At 36.3% G+C, this 19,754-nt stretch overlaps 1 protein-coding gene across 1 annotated transcript; it reads left to right on the forward strand.

The window, feature by feature from the left end:
• Window positions 1-17,275: 17,275 nt before the first annotated feature.
• On the forward strand, window positions 17,276-18,347 carry LOC116167884. Its single transcript, XM_031483483.1, has 2 exons — window positions 17,276-17,463; window positions 17,778-18,347. The coding sequence occupies exons 1-2, from the start codon at window positions 17,337-17,339 to the stop codon at window positions 18,272-18,274; spliced, it is 624 nt and encodes a 207-aa protein (XP_031339343.1). The 5' UTR covers window positions 17,276-17,336; the 3' UTR covers window positions 18,275-18,347.
• Window positions 18,348-19,754: the final 1,407 nt, after the last annotated feature.

The raw sequence follows: 19,754 nt of genomic DNA on the forward strand, positions 1-19,754 counted from the left end.
AAAATGAGTATTTCCATCGTGGTCGAAATATTTTACAAACCTTAAAATTTCTATTTTTTGTCGATTTTTGGAGGGATCTCGGGAAGTATTCAACCTACAGAGCCGGTTCTGGTCTCGAAATGTCGAAATAGTATACTAGTATGAAAGCAAATGAAAACAAGATTCTTGAAATACATAAGGCACTTTGTTACTCTGGAATCTACTACTGGATATGATCACAAAATATCCCTTACCTTGTAGGTAGGTAAAAGATGTGTAGAAAATGACAACATTTTGTTCTATACCACTATACTATAGGGGTACGATTATAACTTCCATAACGTAAAATCAAATTAATAGAGAAAGTTCTGCTTAATTTACAAGAGTACAATGTGCAAAGTACCTACGTTTATTTTTAAAATTTTTAACCTTAGAAAAAGAGTTGTGAAATAACTATATACCTACCTATTTGTCAATATAAATTGAAATTAATATAGATAATTAATTACTTATGATGACTGTAAACTTGCATGTTCCGTATATGAAGGTTAATATCTTTTTTAACGGTACCTAACTTGAAGGTGAAATTCCATTACTTCACAATAATTTTTGATAAATCCAATAGAATATACAAATGGTGCATCACGTCGTACAAGGGATGGCCGATGGAACCCTTGAAAACATCAGATGACGTAGCGGAAACTGTTTTGCAATGAAAAAGGATGGCCTGTTTACAGTGAAGCGTTTTTGAAGGTTTCCGTGAAATCGGAAAGACCAAAATGTTGTAACTTTTGAAGATTCCAAACATTTTAGAGCAACGCAATGCCAATATACGTAACCGAGTTTGGCAATGTAAATTTCATATTCTTAGAATTCAAATAACATCTTACCCCGTTTATAGCCTTGATATAATATTACTCGTCAAAGGTAAATGAAGCTAGGGGTAATAACAATAGCAGAAATCGGCGAACTCCAGCGTTTCTCAATATCTCACTTTTTGTTTGTGATTTTGAGTAATTTTGGTTTTTGCAACTGGAATCAAATAGGTAATCTGGCGCCATTCTTCCGTGTCTTCATAATTCAATATCATTACGAATTATGATCCCCACAGATCCTGCCGACAAAGTTTTACCAAACAAATTGACTTGTCGGCTCCACAAAAAAAAAAAGAATTAAATAATTTTACGTCCGCGATAAAATCGATAACGCAATTCAATCAATGAATAAAGTATGCCGCCTTCGGGCTTCGGGGAAGGCGATTAGTATAAATAGATATAAAGGACGTGCTTCTGTGTCTTGTAAATATTGGCTTGCGAAACTGCTATTCTCCGTCTACACTTTCCGAGAAAATTACGCGAAGGACGTGGAAAATTTTATTCATTAATCTCCTCTTCTAATGAAACGGTTCATCCATGTTTACTAAAAGAAAGCGTACGGATGTGACTAACTGTTTAAATAGGTCCATTAAATTTATTATGCCTAAATTATTCTTGTCTTCATCAATCTCGTGTTGGTGATCGAAATTATGAGGATCGTTAAAAAAAAGTTTAGAATCAGTAATGCATGGACCAGAAAATGTGTTGCACGCCGACCTGAGAGCTTTGTTTGAAATTTGATTCACTGCGGACATTTCAAATCATTCTGCCAAATCGTTTCTAAGAAGTTTTCAATTATTTTTTTAAATTATGAAAATTGTTTGAACCTCGGTTCGAACCGTAATTAGTTCCATGGCCCCTGTAGGCTTACGCGAAACATACTTCCGGATTGGAAGGTGTTTTCCGTTAAAATCGTACAATTTAAACACACATGCTTTTTAACACATCCTCTTGATGTTCCGACGTGGGGTTACTCTCATCTGCCCCTGGAACCTCCGATGGGGGGGGGGGGGGTCACGGACAATGTTGCTTGCTATAATGGCTGGACAATTTTTTCGACTTTACTTCCATGGTTGTGAAAACACGTTTAGAATATTTGGGGTCGACTACTGAGTCCGTCCATATCAGTCGGTTTGATTTTTTCAGTATTCTAACTCCAAACTTGCACAATTAACTACAAAGGTAAGTAATCAAATCACATAAAATTTTTATGACACTCAGGGGTATAATCTGAACCCTTTCGGTGCAGGTAGCCTCTCGATATGTGCAGAACGGTCACAAAAATGTTGTGCTAAAACGCATGATTAAAATCGCACTGCAGCACAACAGACGAAATCATCAAATTTTAAATTTCACTGAAAACGTAACCAAAATAATTTCATCTTGAATAAATCAGTGATAATGTCTTTATTTGTTACTCGAGTTGTAAACGTTGATTAACAAGACAAAACGCAAACGGGTAAACGTCATGTTTAAACGCTACTGACTTGTAAAACTGACAGCAGACTTGTAAAACTGACAGCAGACCTGTAAAAATTTTACAAGTTAGTAATCTAGTAATTTCATTGGCCAGAATTAATACGAAGTCTCTGTTACATGGATAACATGATATTTTAGACATTTCTTCATGATTAATTTAAGAACTAATTATTTACGTTTACTATTGTTTACAAATGAGTAACAAATAAAATATTGTACATTATACGCCAGGTAATAGTTTTTACTGGCTCTAGATGACAAGCTCGCCTAACGGCTCGCTAGTCAACTTCTCCTATCGCCAGTAAAAACTCACTTACCTGGCTAATAATGTAAAATACTATTATATAAGAATTTTGCAAATTAACGTAAGTTTGTTTTGAAGATATTATCCCGCACACAGGCGGCCGACAAGTAAAATACTAAATATTAAAATTACTTACAGTGCTTTTCTTAATAATTGCCATCAAATTTGTTTGAACTTGTATTCGTTTCTATATTTTAATAATGCGGAGGGTAATGAAAGATTGATAGTTTGCGAGTTTTACGCCATAAATTACCAATAAGAATTTTTGTTTTTTTTCACTTACCTATGTATTTTAATATTGTTAGCAAACTTCATATTCAGAATGCATTATTAGAAAACTCCTAAAACTTGCTATTTAATGATTCCGTAAAAGTCAGTTTTGGAGAATTCATAATTTACTTAAAATTATGTAATTTGGTCGATCGATTGATTCAGTAATTCGAACAAAGTTTTTCTTTAATAAAATACACCTCTTTGTTAAATTATGAGCGTCTTATCCAAATTTGTTTTTCACGGTATTAATGAAAAGCACTTTTGGGAGCTTTCCAATTATACCCTATGTCAATATTTTCCATCATCGCTCACTTTTCAAGCTGAGGCAATTTATTTAATATTTATAGAAGGATGTGTTACATCGAACTTTTAATTTACTACAATATGTCACAACGGGTTATAATATAATACATACAATTCCTGGCATGAAAGATTAAAATCATTTAAGCTCGAAATGTAACGGAACGTTTCTAAAATTGTATACCTACTACTAATAGAGGGGCGCTAGGGATACCAACTATTAAAGCACTTCACGACGAGAACCCAACATATTTGCGACTGAAAATGTCAAATTAAAACCTTAAAAAGGTCATCACGCTAGAGATTAACGGATTTTGGGTCCCTTTCAATTTTCTAACAATTTCGGAAAATTCCTACTCATAAACGGGGTTGGGAGAAAAATCTCAACGAATTCTGGTATCTGGAGATCATAAAAATACATACATTTTAAATTTGCGCATGCTCATCCATTTATAGCCGAGGCGAAAACATGATTTGGAAGAAAATGGAGGGCTTAATTTTTGTGAAAAAGTCATATGCAGAGACTCTTCGATAGTGTTGTTCTTCTTTTCCTTAAATTTTCAAGAATTAATCTTGGTTTATTTTAGTTATTTCCATGTTGAAAAATCCCCATGTATCAAAATCCGTCAAGATCAGCATTTATAGGGAGGGGCCATATTGGGGTAAGAACATTGGTAAAATGTTTTTAAAATTTAAGAAGACTTTTTTGACACTGTTACACTTTGTCCAGTAAAAGAAACTAATTTTTTAAAAACAAACAAATGCTTCCGAGTCAATAGGTATGGTGTATATTCTAACGCTTCTTGAATGCAACATAAAAGAATCGCAATAGCACAAAATTTACTTTTTGATGAATTGGAAAGTACATAATTTTGAGAACAATGAAATTTGCTAATGCAGTTTGGGAAGGGAGCCCCGTTTGTTTCGATTTTCTGCTTAATTTTGAATTGATATTTCGTAGTATATTCTTCTGTATAAATTTACCTGTCTAGGGATGGGAAAGAATAACCCTACCGCGGAGAGCACTGCGTATCGTAAAAGGCGATTAAATAACAGTCTTCCAGGCCAGGTCACGATCTCACCTATATTGCCTTATCGACTGGAGCTATTCATTTTGGAGACGGGTCGTGGCCATTGATAGTGTTCGTATGGTTTTGATACATTTTTCTTTTGATAAACTGGTTGTTGCCATATATAATATTTCGAGAGACCGGCGGATATGCGCTGGAGGTTGGATGAGGAAGAGTGTAGTGGATTGACAATATTTTTTGCCAATTATGATATTAGTCGATTGTGACAATTTGTTTGTATACTGGATCTTTGATCGCGTATGTTCTAAGAAGCCGACAAGGACGCAGTGTTCTGTTTCAGTCGCTAGCGTACAATCCAGGAGTTATGGTAGGTAACTCGATGCGTGTCTGCATTGATTTTATTACATACCGATCGTCTTTTGTTGCCGATCAAAGATCCATTATACCTCGCATTATACACACTGTACTTGTCTTTCATATGGTAGTACAAGGTGGCGAGCCCGAGGCCTACCGTGTTGCGAGGAAACTTAAGTTTTCGCCATGTATAAGGGATTTTTGTGTAGTAGGCCACCAGGAATGGTTGGCACCGTAGGCGATGTAGTGGTAATTAAAGATTCATATGGTGCGAGGTGGATGATTAATTTTTAGTATAACGGAGTTTTGGGTCCCCTGTATCAACCACAGTCCTCCTCGGCCCCTTATCGAGATCAGTTATAAATTCTCATAAATCAGAGCGGAGTGTCAGAGGAGGGTATTTACAAAAGGCTATTGGAACTTCTAAATGAAATGTAGCTATTGGTGGCTATCACTGAGAGCGATTATGAGGAAAACGGTTTGTCAGAGGATAGTACTAAAAAAAGGCAAAATGAATCGTTTGGGGCAGACATATCTATTAGTGAGGTAGAAACTTTAGTATGAACATCTCGAAAATGGAGTGTGATAGGAAGGTGCCTACAAAGAGAAAATGCAATATTGCGGAGAATTTCTGTACGGGATTGATTCTTCTTGCATTATATAGCGTGCATTTTGAAAAATGCGCTTTATCTGCACAATAGTTGTACATATACTTGTTTGTATACCTACCCATGAATTGCGTAATTTTGTGTAATCGCGTGAGAAGTCATCATCACTCATTTATGAGGTTCAGGATCGAGTTCAGGATTTTCCATACGCGCACGTGTGGACAACGATCTAGCAGGATATCTTCATAATTGTAAGAAAAGTTCAACGTGTTTTATGTTGCTTCTGTCCATCGAGGCAGTGCATTTTCCGGTCTTCTAGAGAAAGTTGGTAGTAACTGAAAGATCTACTAACGAAAAGGGAAAGGGAAAGGGAAGAAAACGGGAAAAAAACCTCACAAATATTTTGACGCGAGGTTGTTTAATGAGAGGGATAATCAAAGGAAAAATCAATGGTAGCAGGAGAAGAGGAGAACCAATAAATAGACTAACTATTTTTCTTTTCCTCCACAGAATGGCAGAATTTTACACATACTTGGAACCAATCCTAAAGCATATTGGAAAAATTGCTCCTCGATCCCGAAAGTTTTTGGTACTTGTATAATTTTGTAAAATACAGAATCGAATGTAAAAAATCGTGTCGAGATATCGAGTAAAAAAGAAAGAATGCCTTGAATAACAAAGACGAATAGTACCTACCACTTTCCTTTAGAACAATGCGCGAAAAATACGCAAAAATTTAAATAATAAATTCCTAAATTCAGCGGTGAATCCCATTGAAAGTTAGGAGCTGATTCACCGCCCTGTGAAGTCTACCTTTTTGTTTACGTATTTTTGTTCGATTTGGCAGTTTCGTTTTATTCTTTGTAATCTATATTTTTTAATAGTTCTTTAGAATTCTACGCACCAGTCTATTTCCTCTATGACCTTTGATTTTCACTCGCAAATTTCCCAGTAAATGACTGCTGCTGATTTTATAAAATAAGTACTTACTTTATATTTAATGCAAATAGGAGAAACAATCAAATTATAAAGAGGGCAATGGCATTATTGCGTATAAATGCTCAATCCTGTACGAGCAAACAGTAGGTGAAAATACGCGTCACACGCGGTCAAAAACTTGCTTCTGCTTGGTATAGGCATTGTTTAAATACTTTTTTCTACAACTGTAAAAAAAACCTGTCATTTTCTGACGGATTTCGAAACGCGAAGTACTAGATTTTTAAACGGTTAATTAATAAGTAAGGTTGCTCTTGACAACGTGCGCGAAATCGTCAACAGTGAAAAATAGTTATTTACCTAACAAGTTCGGTAAGTTAATTTTCCCGCATGAGCACTTTGTTTGCAGCACGACCGTAGGGAGTGCTGCATTTAGTGCGAATGCGGGAAAATTCTTTCCGAAAGAGTTAGGTACAATATTTTTTGTAACGAATTGTGTAAAAAAAGGTCAAAATTAATAAAGTTTTGTAAATTAGCTTTTTTTTAATCATGAGTTGGTAACACAATCATATGTTTGGTTGGTAACATAATTTTGTAACTACCCACTTTTAATAATGCAGTGGTCACATTTAAAACTTCCACATCTTTGGTTAACATATTTTGCCTTTGCAATGAGTGCTACTACTGGTCACGGCATTGCATCGTTTGCACTGAATATCTTGAGTTGCGTAAATACACTCGTTACATTTAAAATCCTTGGAAGCTTTGTGTGTGTTAATATGTGCTTTCTTAAACTGCATATGCGAATAGTTGCAGAATATCACTGGTCACATTTTAAGACGTTTTAACAATAAGTTTTACTTTTTCTTGAGTTCCAATTCTGAAAAATAATTTGATTGCGTTATAAGTTCTTGTTTATATATTTACGTAAAACTTAGTGTACGTCTGTTTCCGATTAATCGCACCAACGGTTTAATTGATTTTACAGCAGATGACAGTTAACCATGACATGACGTTCGTTGACTTCAATAAGTACTACCAACCGAAGAACGCGCATAACCCCTTCTCTCCAGCGGAAACTAAAAAAACACCGCGATGCGGGAAAGTCGTTTTCCCGTGCATCGAGGATGCTTGGAAACATTATCTTTCCATTCAATGAGTACAAAAAAGTATTTCGCGCACGGGACAAAGTTGAACTTAAACAGCAATTTAATTAACAATCGGTTCAGTTGTAGAAAAAATATTGTATATAACGCTAGCGCGAAGTTATTTCGCTCATTTGACTGATATTTTAACTCGGCTTCGCCTCGTCAAAATACCTTCAGTCTCAATGCGCGAAATTGAACTTCGCGCTCTTGTTATATAAATAACTATTAAACAATGGTTAAAGTTTCAGGTCGACACCACTTTTCAGAACGGAACTCTGGTATAATAGGTAAACAAACTTGCTTACCATCTGCAGATAAACAATAATTATAGTTAGGACTAGTATCCCATTAGTCCTCTTCTTTTTTTCGGTGCGTAATACAAATTGTTTATTAAGCATATTTAAATAAATTCAGTTTTAATAAGCAAAGGTGTAAAATAATGATGTGCGGTTGACCTTGGCACAAAATTTACAGTTAAAATAAAAACTATCCTATTGTTATGGGCAAACAGATATTTAAGTAGGTTTAGTGTTTAGTAGGGTGGAAGCTGCCTGTGTTTCAAATAGAATGAACTTACTTGGCTTGGGACGTTAAGTCCTTACTAAGGTCTAATGATAAATATGATTACGGAAACATTTGAGGTGAGTTCGAATAATACCATCAAGTGTCTATTTATGAAAATATTTTCATGGATGATTTAAGGTAGATTTTTAGCTCATGATCTGTGCACTTTAGGTATCTCAGCAGCGACGAAAATTGTAAGTACAGAAATATGGACCTAGTACATAATCTTACGGAACACCTCGGATCAATGGGAAGCTGATTTGTTTCACTCACAGAACTACAGAATACATCAGTAGATCTCACAAGGAACTTTTTGTTGTTACTAGTAGCTGGTATGGTCTTACATATATCTACAACAAAACACTCCAGCAACTCTTATTAGATCTAACGAATATAAAATGTACATACATTCAAAGATCTAATTAAATCCTAACTGCGGGGAAGGCATGGTATTCAATTAACACCCTGACGTGCAAATTACGTGTGATCAACTAATATAATCTATCATAGATAAGTAATATTTAGTGATTTTTGGTAATTACTTAATTAGAAATTATTATTCAGATCAGCAAATTTGAACATTATCAAATATTTGGTTGTAGAATAATTTAGAAATTGCAAATTTCCAATTAATTTGCTTACGCTCGTTTTAAGTAAACTTCGCGTCCACTTCACAGATCAATTTGTTGCAGAAATTGTTGACAAAAAACTCAAAAAAGTAAACAGTGTGCCTATAATTAGTGTTATATTGACACTTGTAAGCACGTACCTATAATGATGACGTAAACTTAATTATAATAATGACGCTCAACGAAATAAATAACTATATCTTCTCTAATTGCTATTACGTTAGCGTGTTAAACGTTTGCGTATTTTTGTACTTATCAAAATTGTATGTACCTAACTGTTATTCTACAATTACGGGAATTAATTGTGTTCTCCCAATGTAATGATTCGTAGAAAAACACGTTCATTTGGTAGTAAATAATTAGCCAACACGCATTTTATTATTATCTAATCGTTAGTAAGCCCAGTTAGATAGGGTTTTGACGCTTGCATCGCTTCTACGATTTAATAGAAATGCGGAATGCGAATCCAATCTTGGGTGGTGCGTCATTCAGTACCCATAAATAAGAAAACTCCCTTGCAACATTTCCCAATTGAAAATAAATGCACTGTTGTAATCAGATGTTCTGTCATTTTCACGCACGTCTCCAAGCAAATTCCATGGTCCATGATCCTATTATTTGGTAGGTATTTTATGAATGGGAAGGCATTTTCGTTAAATTCCGAAAGCTATCCTTGGGGGCCAACACTGATTTTCGCGTTTTGCCATTATTATAAGTAGGGGATGATCAACTGCTGTTTCATGAGAGTTAGGTACAACTGTGAAGTTGGCCTGGATAAAATAGCCCGGCAGCATCGCACCATGCTAGATCGTTAGTGCTTTGTTAGTGCTCGTTAGTGCCTCACAAGTTAACATAAGGGCTCAAACCGTTCTCTCAACATAAAAATTTTTTTTTGTTCGGGCCAACTTCACGTTTGCCCGGACAATGACTCCAATTTGCATCAAATTTTGTAAATCGTTAGTGCTTGGTCAGTGCTTGTTGGTGCTTCATAATTTAACGTTAGGACCCGAACAGTTTTCTCAGAATAAATTTTTTATTGATTCGAGTCAACTTCACGTTTTCCCGGACAATGACTCCAATTTGCATCAAATTTTATAAATCGTTAGTGCTTCGTTAGTGCTTTAGAATTCAACGTTAGAACCCAAACCGCTTTCTTAAAATACATTTTCCTGTTGGGGACAAACTTCATTTTTGACGTAGTTCTTTTCACATTGGCATGCAGCGCGATGCATCTATACGTACCGTCACCGTTCCGTTACCGCACCGTCAACGAAACGTACAATATTCTCGTTTACAAATTTTGACGGGCCGGACGGTGACATAACTGTATAGTCTATAGCTACTATATATACCACAACTGACTCGTCCGCCATTTTGGAGCCCACCGACAATTGACGCTTGCAAAACACGTGCTTCTCATGACAGTAAGTTACCTTGGCAACATAACACAACATAACGATCAAACAACAGCGTAATATCTTACAGACTGTCAGTGGGCTCCAAAATGGCGGACGAGTCTGCTTTCTTAATCAAATGCTGTAGTGCAGCCTGAATATGTCTATAGCCTTAGACTAGAAAAGAGAGAGGACAGGTAATACTTTCGATAAAACTGTGGCCATTTGTCACCTGCCAGTGTCGTAACATACGAACAGCATTGTTGGGTGATAAAAATTATTCCTTTTATAGGAATTTATTTATTTATTAAAACAGTAGTAGAATTAATTATTTTGCTGATTGTAATAGTTGAGAATTATATACCTATTTAAAATAATTCAAATTGGCCAATAGAAAGCCTTTAGAACGACGCGGTACACTCCGTGCTCCCTGAAAGTTCCATTAAGTGATTTCAAATGATGAAAACTATTAACAACATATTTTGCTACATATCATGTAAGGCAAGTACTGAATAAAAACGCAAAACGTAAAAATTATGAAAAAGACGGTTTGCTCTAAAATTTACCAAACAAATTTTTGCCTTTGAAACGAAATCCCGGCGGTATGGCATTGGACTGCAAGACATTAGGACGCGGACATTGGACCGCAAGACAGTAGACCGCAAAGGGAATAGACCGCAAACGATAGGCCGTGGACATTAGGACGCAGACATTGAGACGCGGACAACGGGGCGCGGATATTAGGACGCAGACATTGGGACGTGGACATTGAGACGTATTTTGCAAGCGTCAATTGTCGGTGGGCTCCAAAATGGCGGACGAGTCAGTTGAGGTATATATAGTAGCTATAGACTATACAGTTACGTCACCGTCCGGCCCGTCAAAATTTGTAAACGAGATAATTTTACGTTTCGTTGACGGTGCGGTAACGGAACGGTGACCGTACGTATAGATGAATCGCGCTGCATGCCAATGTGAAAAGAGCTACGTCAAAAATGAAGTTTGTCCCCAACAGGAAAATGTATTTTAAGAAAGCGGTTTGGGTTCTAACGTTGAATTCTAAAGCACTAACGAAGCACTAACGATTTATAAAATTTGATGCAAGTTGGAGTCATTGTCCGGGAAAACGTGAAGTTGACTCGAATCAATAAAAAATTTATTCTGAGAAAACTGTTCGGGTCCTAACGTTAAATTATGAAGCACCAACAAGCACTGACCAAGCACTAACGATTTACAAAATTTGATGCAAATTGGAGTCATTGTCCGGGCAAACGTGAAGTTAGCCCGAACAAATAAAAAAGGTATTCTGAGAAAACGGTTTGAGCCCTAACGTTGAATTATGAAGCACTAATAAGCACTAACAAACCACTAACGATCTACAAAATTTGATGCAAATTGGAGTCATTGTCCGGGCAAACGTGAAGTTGACCCGAACAAAAAAAATTTTTATTTTGAGAAAACGGTTTGAGCCCTTATGTTAACTTGTGAGGCACTAACGAGCACTAACAAAGCACTAACGATCTAGCATGATGCGATGCTGCCGGGCTATTTTATCCAGGTCAACTTCACAGACATGTGGATAGTAACACACAACGGTGGCTCGTCATACATTAATTTAGTAATTTATACATTCTCCTAAAATACTAAGCAAAATACTCAATCTTCTGGTATATAGTTTCGAATTACTAAACCCCACAGTCACACAGGTGGTCCCACGACGAATGCTCTGACTCACAAAAAAGTTCGATCCAGCCGAGAAGCAAAGCTTTTCGGTGCAGCCAAATTCGAGAAGGAAAAGGGAATTGGCCACGGCTAGCCAAGAGGGGTGGGTCTTCCAGTGAAACAGTCACTGAGGTTCGACAACGCTTATATAGTCTTGGGCACCAAGCCACACTAAAAAAATAGACAAAAATACAAACTAAAAGTGAAATAAGAATACAAGCTTCGTTTTGTAGATCTCAGGCACTTGCGGGTAAGAACGATACATATACACAATATAATATTTAGTTGCAACTCGGATGAAGGTTACATGGAATTAAATGCGAACTCTTAGGACCGCCGTTACTTACAAACTATAACTTAATTTAATCTTCTTGACAGACAGAAAGATAAATAAATTAATTTTCTAACTTAATTACCTCCTGGTTAACATTTACGACACATGCACAAGATAAATGTCAAGAAATTCGACAGTTAATTATACTTCCGCAACTTATGTATCCGGGTAATCAATTCTAGAGCAATTCGGAACGACAATGGCAAAGATAAACCACAAGATGAGCTAACCTGTTTGTTTACAGCTCCAGTATTTCAGATAATCAGCAGTTCGTCGATCTTAGATACCATGTGTTAGATCGGTTCCAGCTAACCGCCCGATAACAAACTTTAATTCGAGAATTAGTGTTGGGATTTTGTCCAGAACAATACGCCCACCCCAATGCACCCACATACACAAAAAAATACAATAAAAAAACTACAATACCAATATCAGACTAAAATCAAATTAATACTTACGTATCCCATTAATTAAGAAAGAGATCAACGTGCTCATTCACTGATGCATTTAGTCTCAAACTTCAAATTAATTAATCGCGCTAATTCAACTCGGCCCAATCTAATCGGATGAAGTTAGCTGCAACACATTTATTTAGCTACTGTTAATTTCACTCACTAAATTGGCCTGATTGAAATTTCTCAAGTCGGTAGTCCAATTAACGCCATATTGTTAATTGCAATTGCCCAGGTCGCCATAAAGGTCGCTTAGCAACCTGATAAAAGCGTAAACCTGCACGGGCTTGCAGTTTTAATGCTAGCTTCGCATGACCTCCACCTTTGCTCAATCTGACACCACAGTAAACGTTGAACACAGAATGAACAGAAATTGCACGAGTTGCTCTTCCGTTTGATGTACAGGTAATTTGCAATATTCGGTCAAAAAATCAAAATACATATGGTGAAGCATTTAAACCCCAATATTTACTTATCACCCTATACAATTGATTTTTTTAACATTCAAATTGACTAAACTTAAATGCAATTGAAATGTTTTGAAATTCTGTTATGGAATCGACTTTTGGTCAAAATCACCTCCTGAGTTTTATATAATGTAACGTAAATTTAAATACGTGATTTATTTATTTACAACTAATTAACAATAAGTTTATAACAGTTGAAATAATATTTATTATTTACAAATACACAATTTATAACAGCGCAAACGTTGAAATTGGAACTAAGTGAAACACAACTCGATTTACTTATATACAGCAAACGCCCTTGATTTTATTGGGAAAAGATCAAACTCGATTGCTCAATGACGAACAAAAGATGACATGTGTAATTTTGGTCACCGACATATTTTTGAGAAAAAATATAAAGGCTTATGTGTTTCAGATGTGGAACTATCAAACATTAATTTTATCATCCATAATTTTATTGCCCAATATCGATCTAAATCCTTATTTATGCACCAATTTTCTTCGGAAAATGAGTAAACGCGATTGCTTGATGCCCAAGAAATGATACATGTGTATCGTACCGACTTTAAAAGCAGTCTTCATCGACCTATGTGACTAGGCTGCGCCGGAAATACCCCGTAATGTCTAGTGGTTTTGGTTCACTTGTTTTTACAAAATACAGTTCACATGATTTGGTGGGATTTGATAAATAAAAATAATAAGCTCATTTTCGAAAGCTTTCCATCTTACACCTACATACGAACACGTATGCTAACTTTAGTTACTTTCGGTTTAGTGAGTTGGTAGGAATTAAGTGCAAAGACTGTTGATCATTGAAATCGTAATAGAAAACAAACTTTAAAGCTACCTTTAAATGCATCTTTCACTCTATAAAATTTTCTGAATTAATATCGCCACTTAAAATAGTTGAAGTTTTCTATCTCTTCTTGTGCTAATTTTTTTAAGAAATATATATCATTTATGGGCATACCATGCATATTGTGTCATATTAAGTACTTTTCAAGAGCGGCCATCGTGCAGCCTAAGAGCGGGCTATGGGTGCCCTTGCCTCCCTCTGGTTACGGCCCTGCGTCAAGAGGAATCGTTGAACGTTGGTTTGTGGAATTTAAATGGGGTCGTACAGACACTGAATCAAAAGGTAGTGTTTTTACTATTGCGCAGAACATTTGGGTAAGCGCAAGCTGTTTTCCAATTGGCTACCGCGTCTGCTCATAGCTGAACAAAAAGAACAACGTTTTGACTATTCAATGCAATGTTTGGCACTGTACAAGTGCAATAAATAGGATTTTTTATGCGGTATGTAACGATGGATGAAACTTGGGTCCATCACCACACGCCGGAATCAAAATGATCCTCAGCCGAGTGGAAAGCCGGTCATGAAAGCCGTTCGAAAGGACTAAAAAGGCCACAATCATCCGGCAAGGTTATGGTTTCTGCAGTTTGGGACGCACATGGTTTATATTCAATACCATAAATAGCCAGCCCACCTGAATCGATTGAAGCAGGAATATGCAGCTAATAGGCCTACAATGTCCAAGAAAAAAAAGGACAATGGACCGTGACCCAAATCATGGAAAACAATGGAAAAATTGCCTATGTGAAGTTCAAATTGATCTCGCACCCACCATATTCACCAGATCTGGCATCCAGTGACTACTGGCTTTTTTCAGATTTCAAAAGGGTGTCTCAGGGCAAACGATATGGCTCCGATCGTGAAGTAATCGCCCCACAATCGACAATTTTGGAGGCAAAGAAGGGTGTGGAAATGTTGGAGAAGCAGCGTATCGGTCTAAAAGGAAACTGTGTTCAAGAAATAATTTTGTGAAAAGCATATGTCGCGGCCCAGCGCGATGACAACAAAGCAGTGGTGAAACGTCCCTGATAGTGCCTACCAGGGACGCATCCTCACGACAGTTGAGTAAATCCTGGGAGCGGCGGCGACGCATATGTCAAAGTTTCAAGTTTCAAATATATTTTAATTCCTTTCCCTTCTTCTTCTTGTGTTATATCTATGGATAGACCAGACAAACAACCAGATATTTCAAATTTGAAATTAAACACATTGTTATCTACTGCTGGCTATTACAAAAAGGAAATTTTCACCACTTTTTGAGGACCTTGATGAATGATAAATGTTCGTCTTCCGATCGATACTCCATGCAAACATTGAGTAATTAACTTTGATTAGTAGTATAATTAAAGGTAATTAAATCCTTTACTCAACGGTGCAACGTAGTAATTTCTTTTTTCTAAGCAAAAATTAAATGTAGGTAATGCTAACCCCAACCAAAAAATACTACCCCTAAATTTTCCGTTCTAAGCACGCGACTAGTTCTCCTGATGGCAAATACACCCTTGCAACAACTAATTAATATGATTATTGTATTCCGTCAGATATTATTTCCTCCTTCGACAAGAGTTCTTTCGTTAGTAAGAGTAACATGTATCCCAATACAAAATTTCATAGTACTTTTGCAATAAAAAGTTGACCTCAAAGGTAGCATGAATTCTTTTTCCTTTCCAATTAAGCATGGATGACAATTTAAATTTTTGCCTATTCAGTCTCCGAATGTAATAATTTTCATTCTCATACATTAAAAAACAAGTATAAATTGTGCACAACTCTTGTGCAGATAAATCGCACTTTTTAACCGAAATAGCTTTTGTTTTCACATCAGCAATAGATATATTTCTTGCAGACGTCTCAATCGCCCTTTGTCAGTACCTTCTTCCGACAATCCGTTCTTGAGGTATAAGGGAATATACCCAATCACCTCAGGCCCCGTCGCGCATTGATCTCGAAAACAGAGTCGCACGGGAAAGTTATAGTTTGTACAAACCAATTAAAAATAAAAGTTTTGTACGTTTCACTTTCAAAAACAGCATCTCAGGAAATAATTCGTGGAGGGGCTCCGCTTTTAGACAGCGAAATTTGATGGCCGTCTGGCACACCTTCAAGGTATAGGCTACTTACTGCAAAAAAATTCCAGGACTCTAGGACCATTCCCCTAGAAATAGTTCGAAACGGCAGAAGTGGGCCCGGACGGACGGACGGGCGGCCAAAACGCAAACAATAGAAACAATAAAAACAATTGGGACCTTTTCTTAGATCGCTATAAAGATGGCGAAACTCTCCATAATGACGTTTTTTTTTGTTTAAAGTTCACTTTGTAGGCACCATGTTTCATCACTTGAATCCAGTTAAGCCTCTTCATTAGAAGAAGAATAAGAGATTTACGATCGTTCACGTTTAATTAAACTTAAAAGTAAAAATTGCCATGGTCGAGACTGGTAGGAGCAAAGGTTACCAAGCTTTGCCCAGAGCAATGGACCTTTTCAATACGGTCCACGTTATGCCCATTGCCCCATTCGCTTAGACGTCTCAAATTATGCTTCCTCCATTTTTCAAGGTGCAAATTAAATTTAATTTATACTGCTTAAAACGAGGTTAATATTGTTATTGTGGTGATGGTGCGTTAAACTTACCATGCAAATTAGTAAATATCACGGAAACAATGACCATACCTAAAATCTGTGGTAGGTTCCTACATCTATTGCGATATACTAAAATTTGACTCATATTAAACGAAGAAAGTAATTTACTTGCAACCTTTAATTATTAAAATGTAATGCAGTAATTATCACCTTCAAATGAATCGTCATCATTGTGTGAAAATTGCGGAATAAAGGAAAATGTTGATATGTAATTGTAAAAAGATGACGACTCTGGCCTTTGTCCGTGCTGCTAATTTTTGTTAATAGTTAGCTCATGGAAAATTTATCCCAGTCTTACGTTTTCCCACTCCATTTACAGATAACGCAAGGGGAAGTTGCTACCAAAATTCAGTTGAACATTTTTACCGCAACGCCAAAATCTGGAAAACTACCTACCTTTCATGAAACATAGGGATAAGGAAATTAATAATCGCCGTCTTTGCTTTTAATTTAATATCAGTGGCAGTTAGAAGCTAATTAATGTTACAATTTAAAATTCATTGGTGGTTAAACTCTCCACTGAAAACACCTTAGTCATTTTCTTCTCCAATAATTACGGATTAGGTACTTATTTCGTATGCGGTCGTTAATAAATAACAGCTCACGTGAGAGTGAGAATGATCTTGATCGTGACCAATTTAGGACAAACGAAGAACTTTCTTGGATTTGAGCAAATAATTCACTTTATAAATTTGATACGTAATGAACGAATTTACGAGAAATCCGGAAGGATATACGCCTGAATCACAAAAACCACCAAAGTCGCAGAAACTTAACCTTGGTATTTTCACCTGTTTGATCGACTAAGATGATGTGAATCATACGCGGCTACCGATAGAGAAACGCATAGTGTAGGAGTTCGACCTTTGCGGTTTTTCCTATTTTCTGTCGGTCCGTTCAACAAAATCCCGACTACTACTAGTTATCACGTACTATATTAACAAACGCAACTTATAAGATCAGTGAGTTTGCGATACGTTCAGTCGACGATGAGTGCTCCAAGGAAAATGTTAAGTGTAACAGCACTGGTGATTGCGTTTACTTTATCTCATGTGTTTGCCGTGCCAGTATCTGAACTGCCAGAAAATAAGATAATCAAAGGAATATCTCCACATGGTGAGTTTTTATTGTGGAATTGGCTGGATTTGATAAACTTTAACCTGAAGATTATCGAGGAAATTGTTTAAATTACAAGGTTTAGCCTGCGTTTACAAATCATATCCACTTTCTACCTACACATTTCAAGCAAATTTTTCACCCCCTGAAGCTTTAATTAAGTACACCTCAATTATAATTCGATATTAATGTTTTTTAACCCGGTAAATTACCTTTTTGTTTTCAAGGATATAGTATAGGAATCGTTCACCTTTATTGAATAACTACCAATTTGCTAAAATTACTGTCAACTTTCAATTTTTTATTTGTTGCAGCAAACGAAAAAAGTAGCTTGGCACAAGGCCACAAATTAAATCGCAGGTTTGTTGTCCGCGATGAAGATCTGGTAGGATCCGAAACCGGATATCTCGTCCAAAATTTTGTGCCCTATGCGCACCCCAATCGCGGACCCTATCCAGGGCAGTACACCCCACCGTTTGGCAATTATTACAACCGACTACCTGGCGGAGATTACGGTTCATTTAGCCAGCATCATCACGTTATCGATCACGATTATCACGGTACCCAGCACCACTTTTCCCATCATCACCACCACCACCGCAACTACCCTCATGATCATCACACGTGCGACTCTGGCGAGAGCAGCGAATCCAACTCCGGCGACGACAGGAATGAGGTGACATTGCCTTATCCTGGAAAATTTACGCCACGTCCAGTAAAACCACCAACGAAACAGACCACCCCAAAAACTACCACCACGGAAATCGTTTACGATATAGACGTCAGAAGCGGAAACACTGCACGAAAGTGAAAAAAATTGGACTGTACTGATATTTTTAAGACTTAAATTATTAAATAAATGTAAATAAAGACGAATCAGAAACTCTATACTTTTATTGCGACGAATTTCGGAATTTTAACTTAAAAACGGGTTGTTGACGTAAATTGAATATTCATGTAATTCTCTCTAAAATATCAAAGGATCATTATGGTATTGTAGCTTTGTAAGACCAGCAATATTTCACAGATGCAAATTTAGTTATAAAATTAAAACTTCTAATTGCTTTCGGAGGCCTCTGCTAACATTTATTACTCATTAATCCTTAATTTTCGTTTCCTATCATGTCTATTTTGGTGTATGTAAATATTGTTCTAACTTTTATAATGTAAAACTTTTTGCTTGTAATATTAATTGCGATATTCTCACAAATTGAGCGTGGATAGCTTCTCAATAATTACAAGTAAACAATAATTATCCTTTCAAATGAGGCATAATAATTTATTACTTGGCGATTGTCTCAATTCATTAGCATTGCTGTGTTCCGCAATCTAGGATTTCTTCTTCCCATAACAGCCACCGGTCTTCGCAGATAATTAATACAAGTACTCATTACAACTTGCAGTGTTACGTCGCATGAAATTTTTAAACTATCTGAAGCTTATGTTGATTACCAATCTCTTTTTAGGTGGTTTCAGTAGGGATGATCAGAAAAGGATTCTTGAATTGAGTCGATTTCTTTGTTGATATAGGTATTGTTTCTTGATGCACCAGAAATTGTACCTTATAAGGAAATCATAAGCATTTTTTTGTTCAGTTTCTTGAGTGGACAATTAGAAATTGCATGAAATCGGCTCTGTGACTGGTTGTAGCGTCAAACTTAGTCGTTATCAATTTATAGTGTTGAATAAACCGATACAACGAAATATCGAAGGATCCTCAGTATTACAATCACCTTAAACGACAATTTATTTAAATCTTACAAAATACATTAAATTCATGTCTTGGGCATTGAGATAATGCTCTTAATCTTGCTACAAATGATCTTGGTGCATGAATAACGAAAATCCATGTGGCCTTAGAAAAATAATTTAATTTTTGAATCACACACATGCGGTTATCAAATGTGTACGGGATGTACTTACTCTTTTAATATCTAGATAATGCGATTGAAAGCTTTTACAACTCCAAATTCATGTGTAAAGAATAATTTTTGGTACATTTTGCTCTAAAACTTTTGACCTAGACCACAGAGAATAGTTATATTCAATTGTTACAAATCTAAGAGTCATAGGGAATAATCTAGCGAAAGTCCGAACTCAATATATGACCTAGAGAATGAAATAAGTTGATTTCTATTATATTGAGCCTGCAGTTGTTCCTTTTCCCGATGCACTCGAAGTTATAGCGCACACGGACGGACGGATGGACGGACGGACTGACGACAATACAAAACTATAAAGGATCTTAGGATCCTTAATAATCAGACATTATGTACTATTGTAATGGTAGC

This window comes from Photinus pyralis, unplaced genomic scaffold (genome assembly GCF_008802855.1).
Source record: "Photinus pyralis isolate 1611_PpyrPB1 unplaced genomic scaffold, Ppyr1.3 Ppyr1.4_LG4, whole genome shotgun sequence".
Lineage (NCBI taxonomy): Eukaryota > Metazoa > Arthropoda > Insecta > Coleoptera > Lampyridae > Photinus > Photinus pyralis.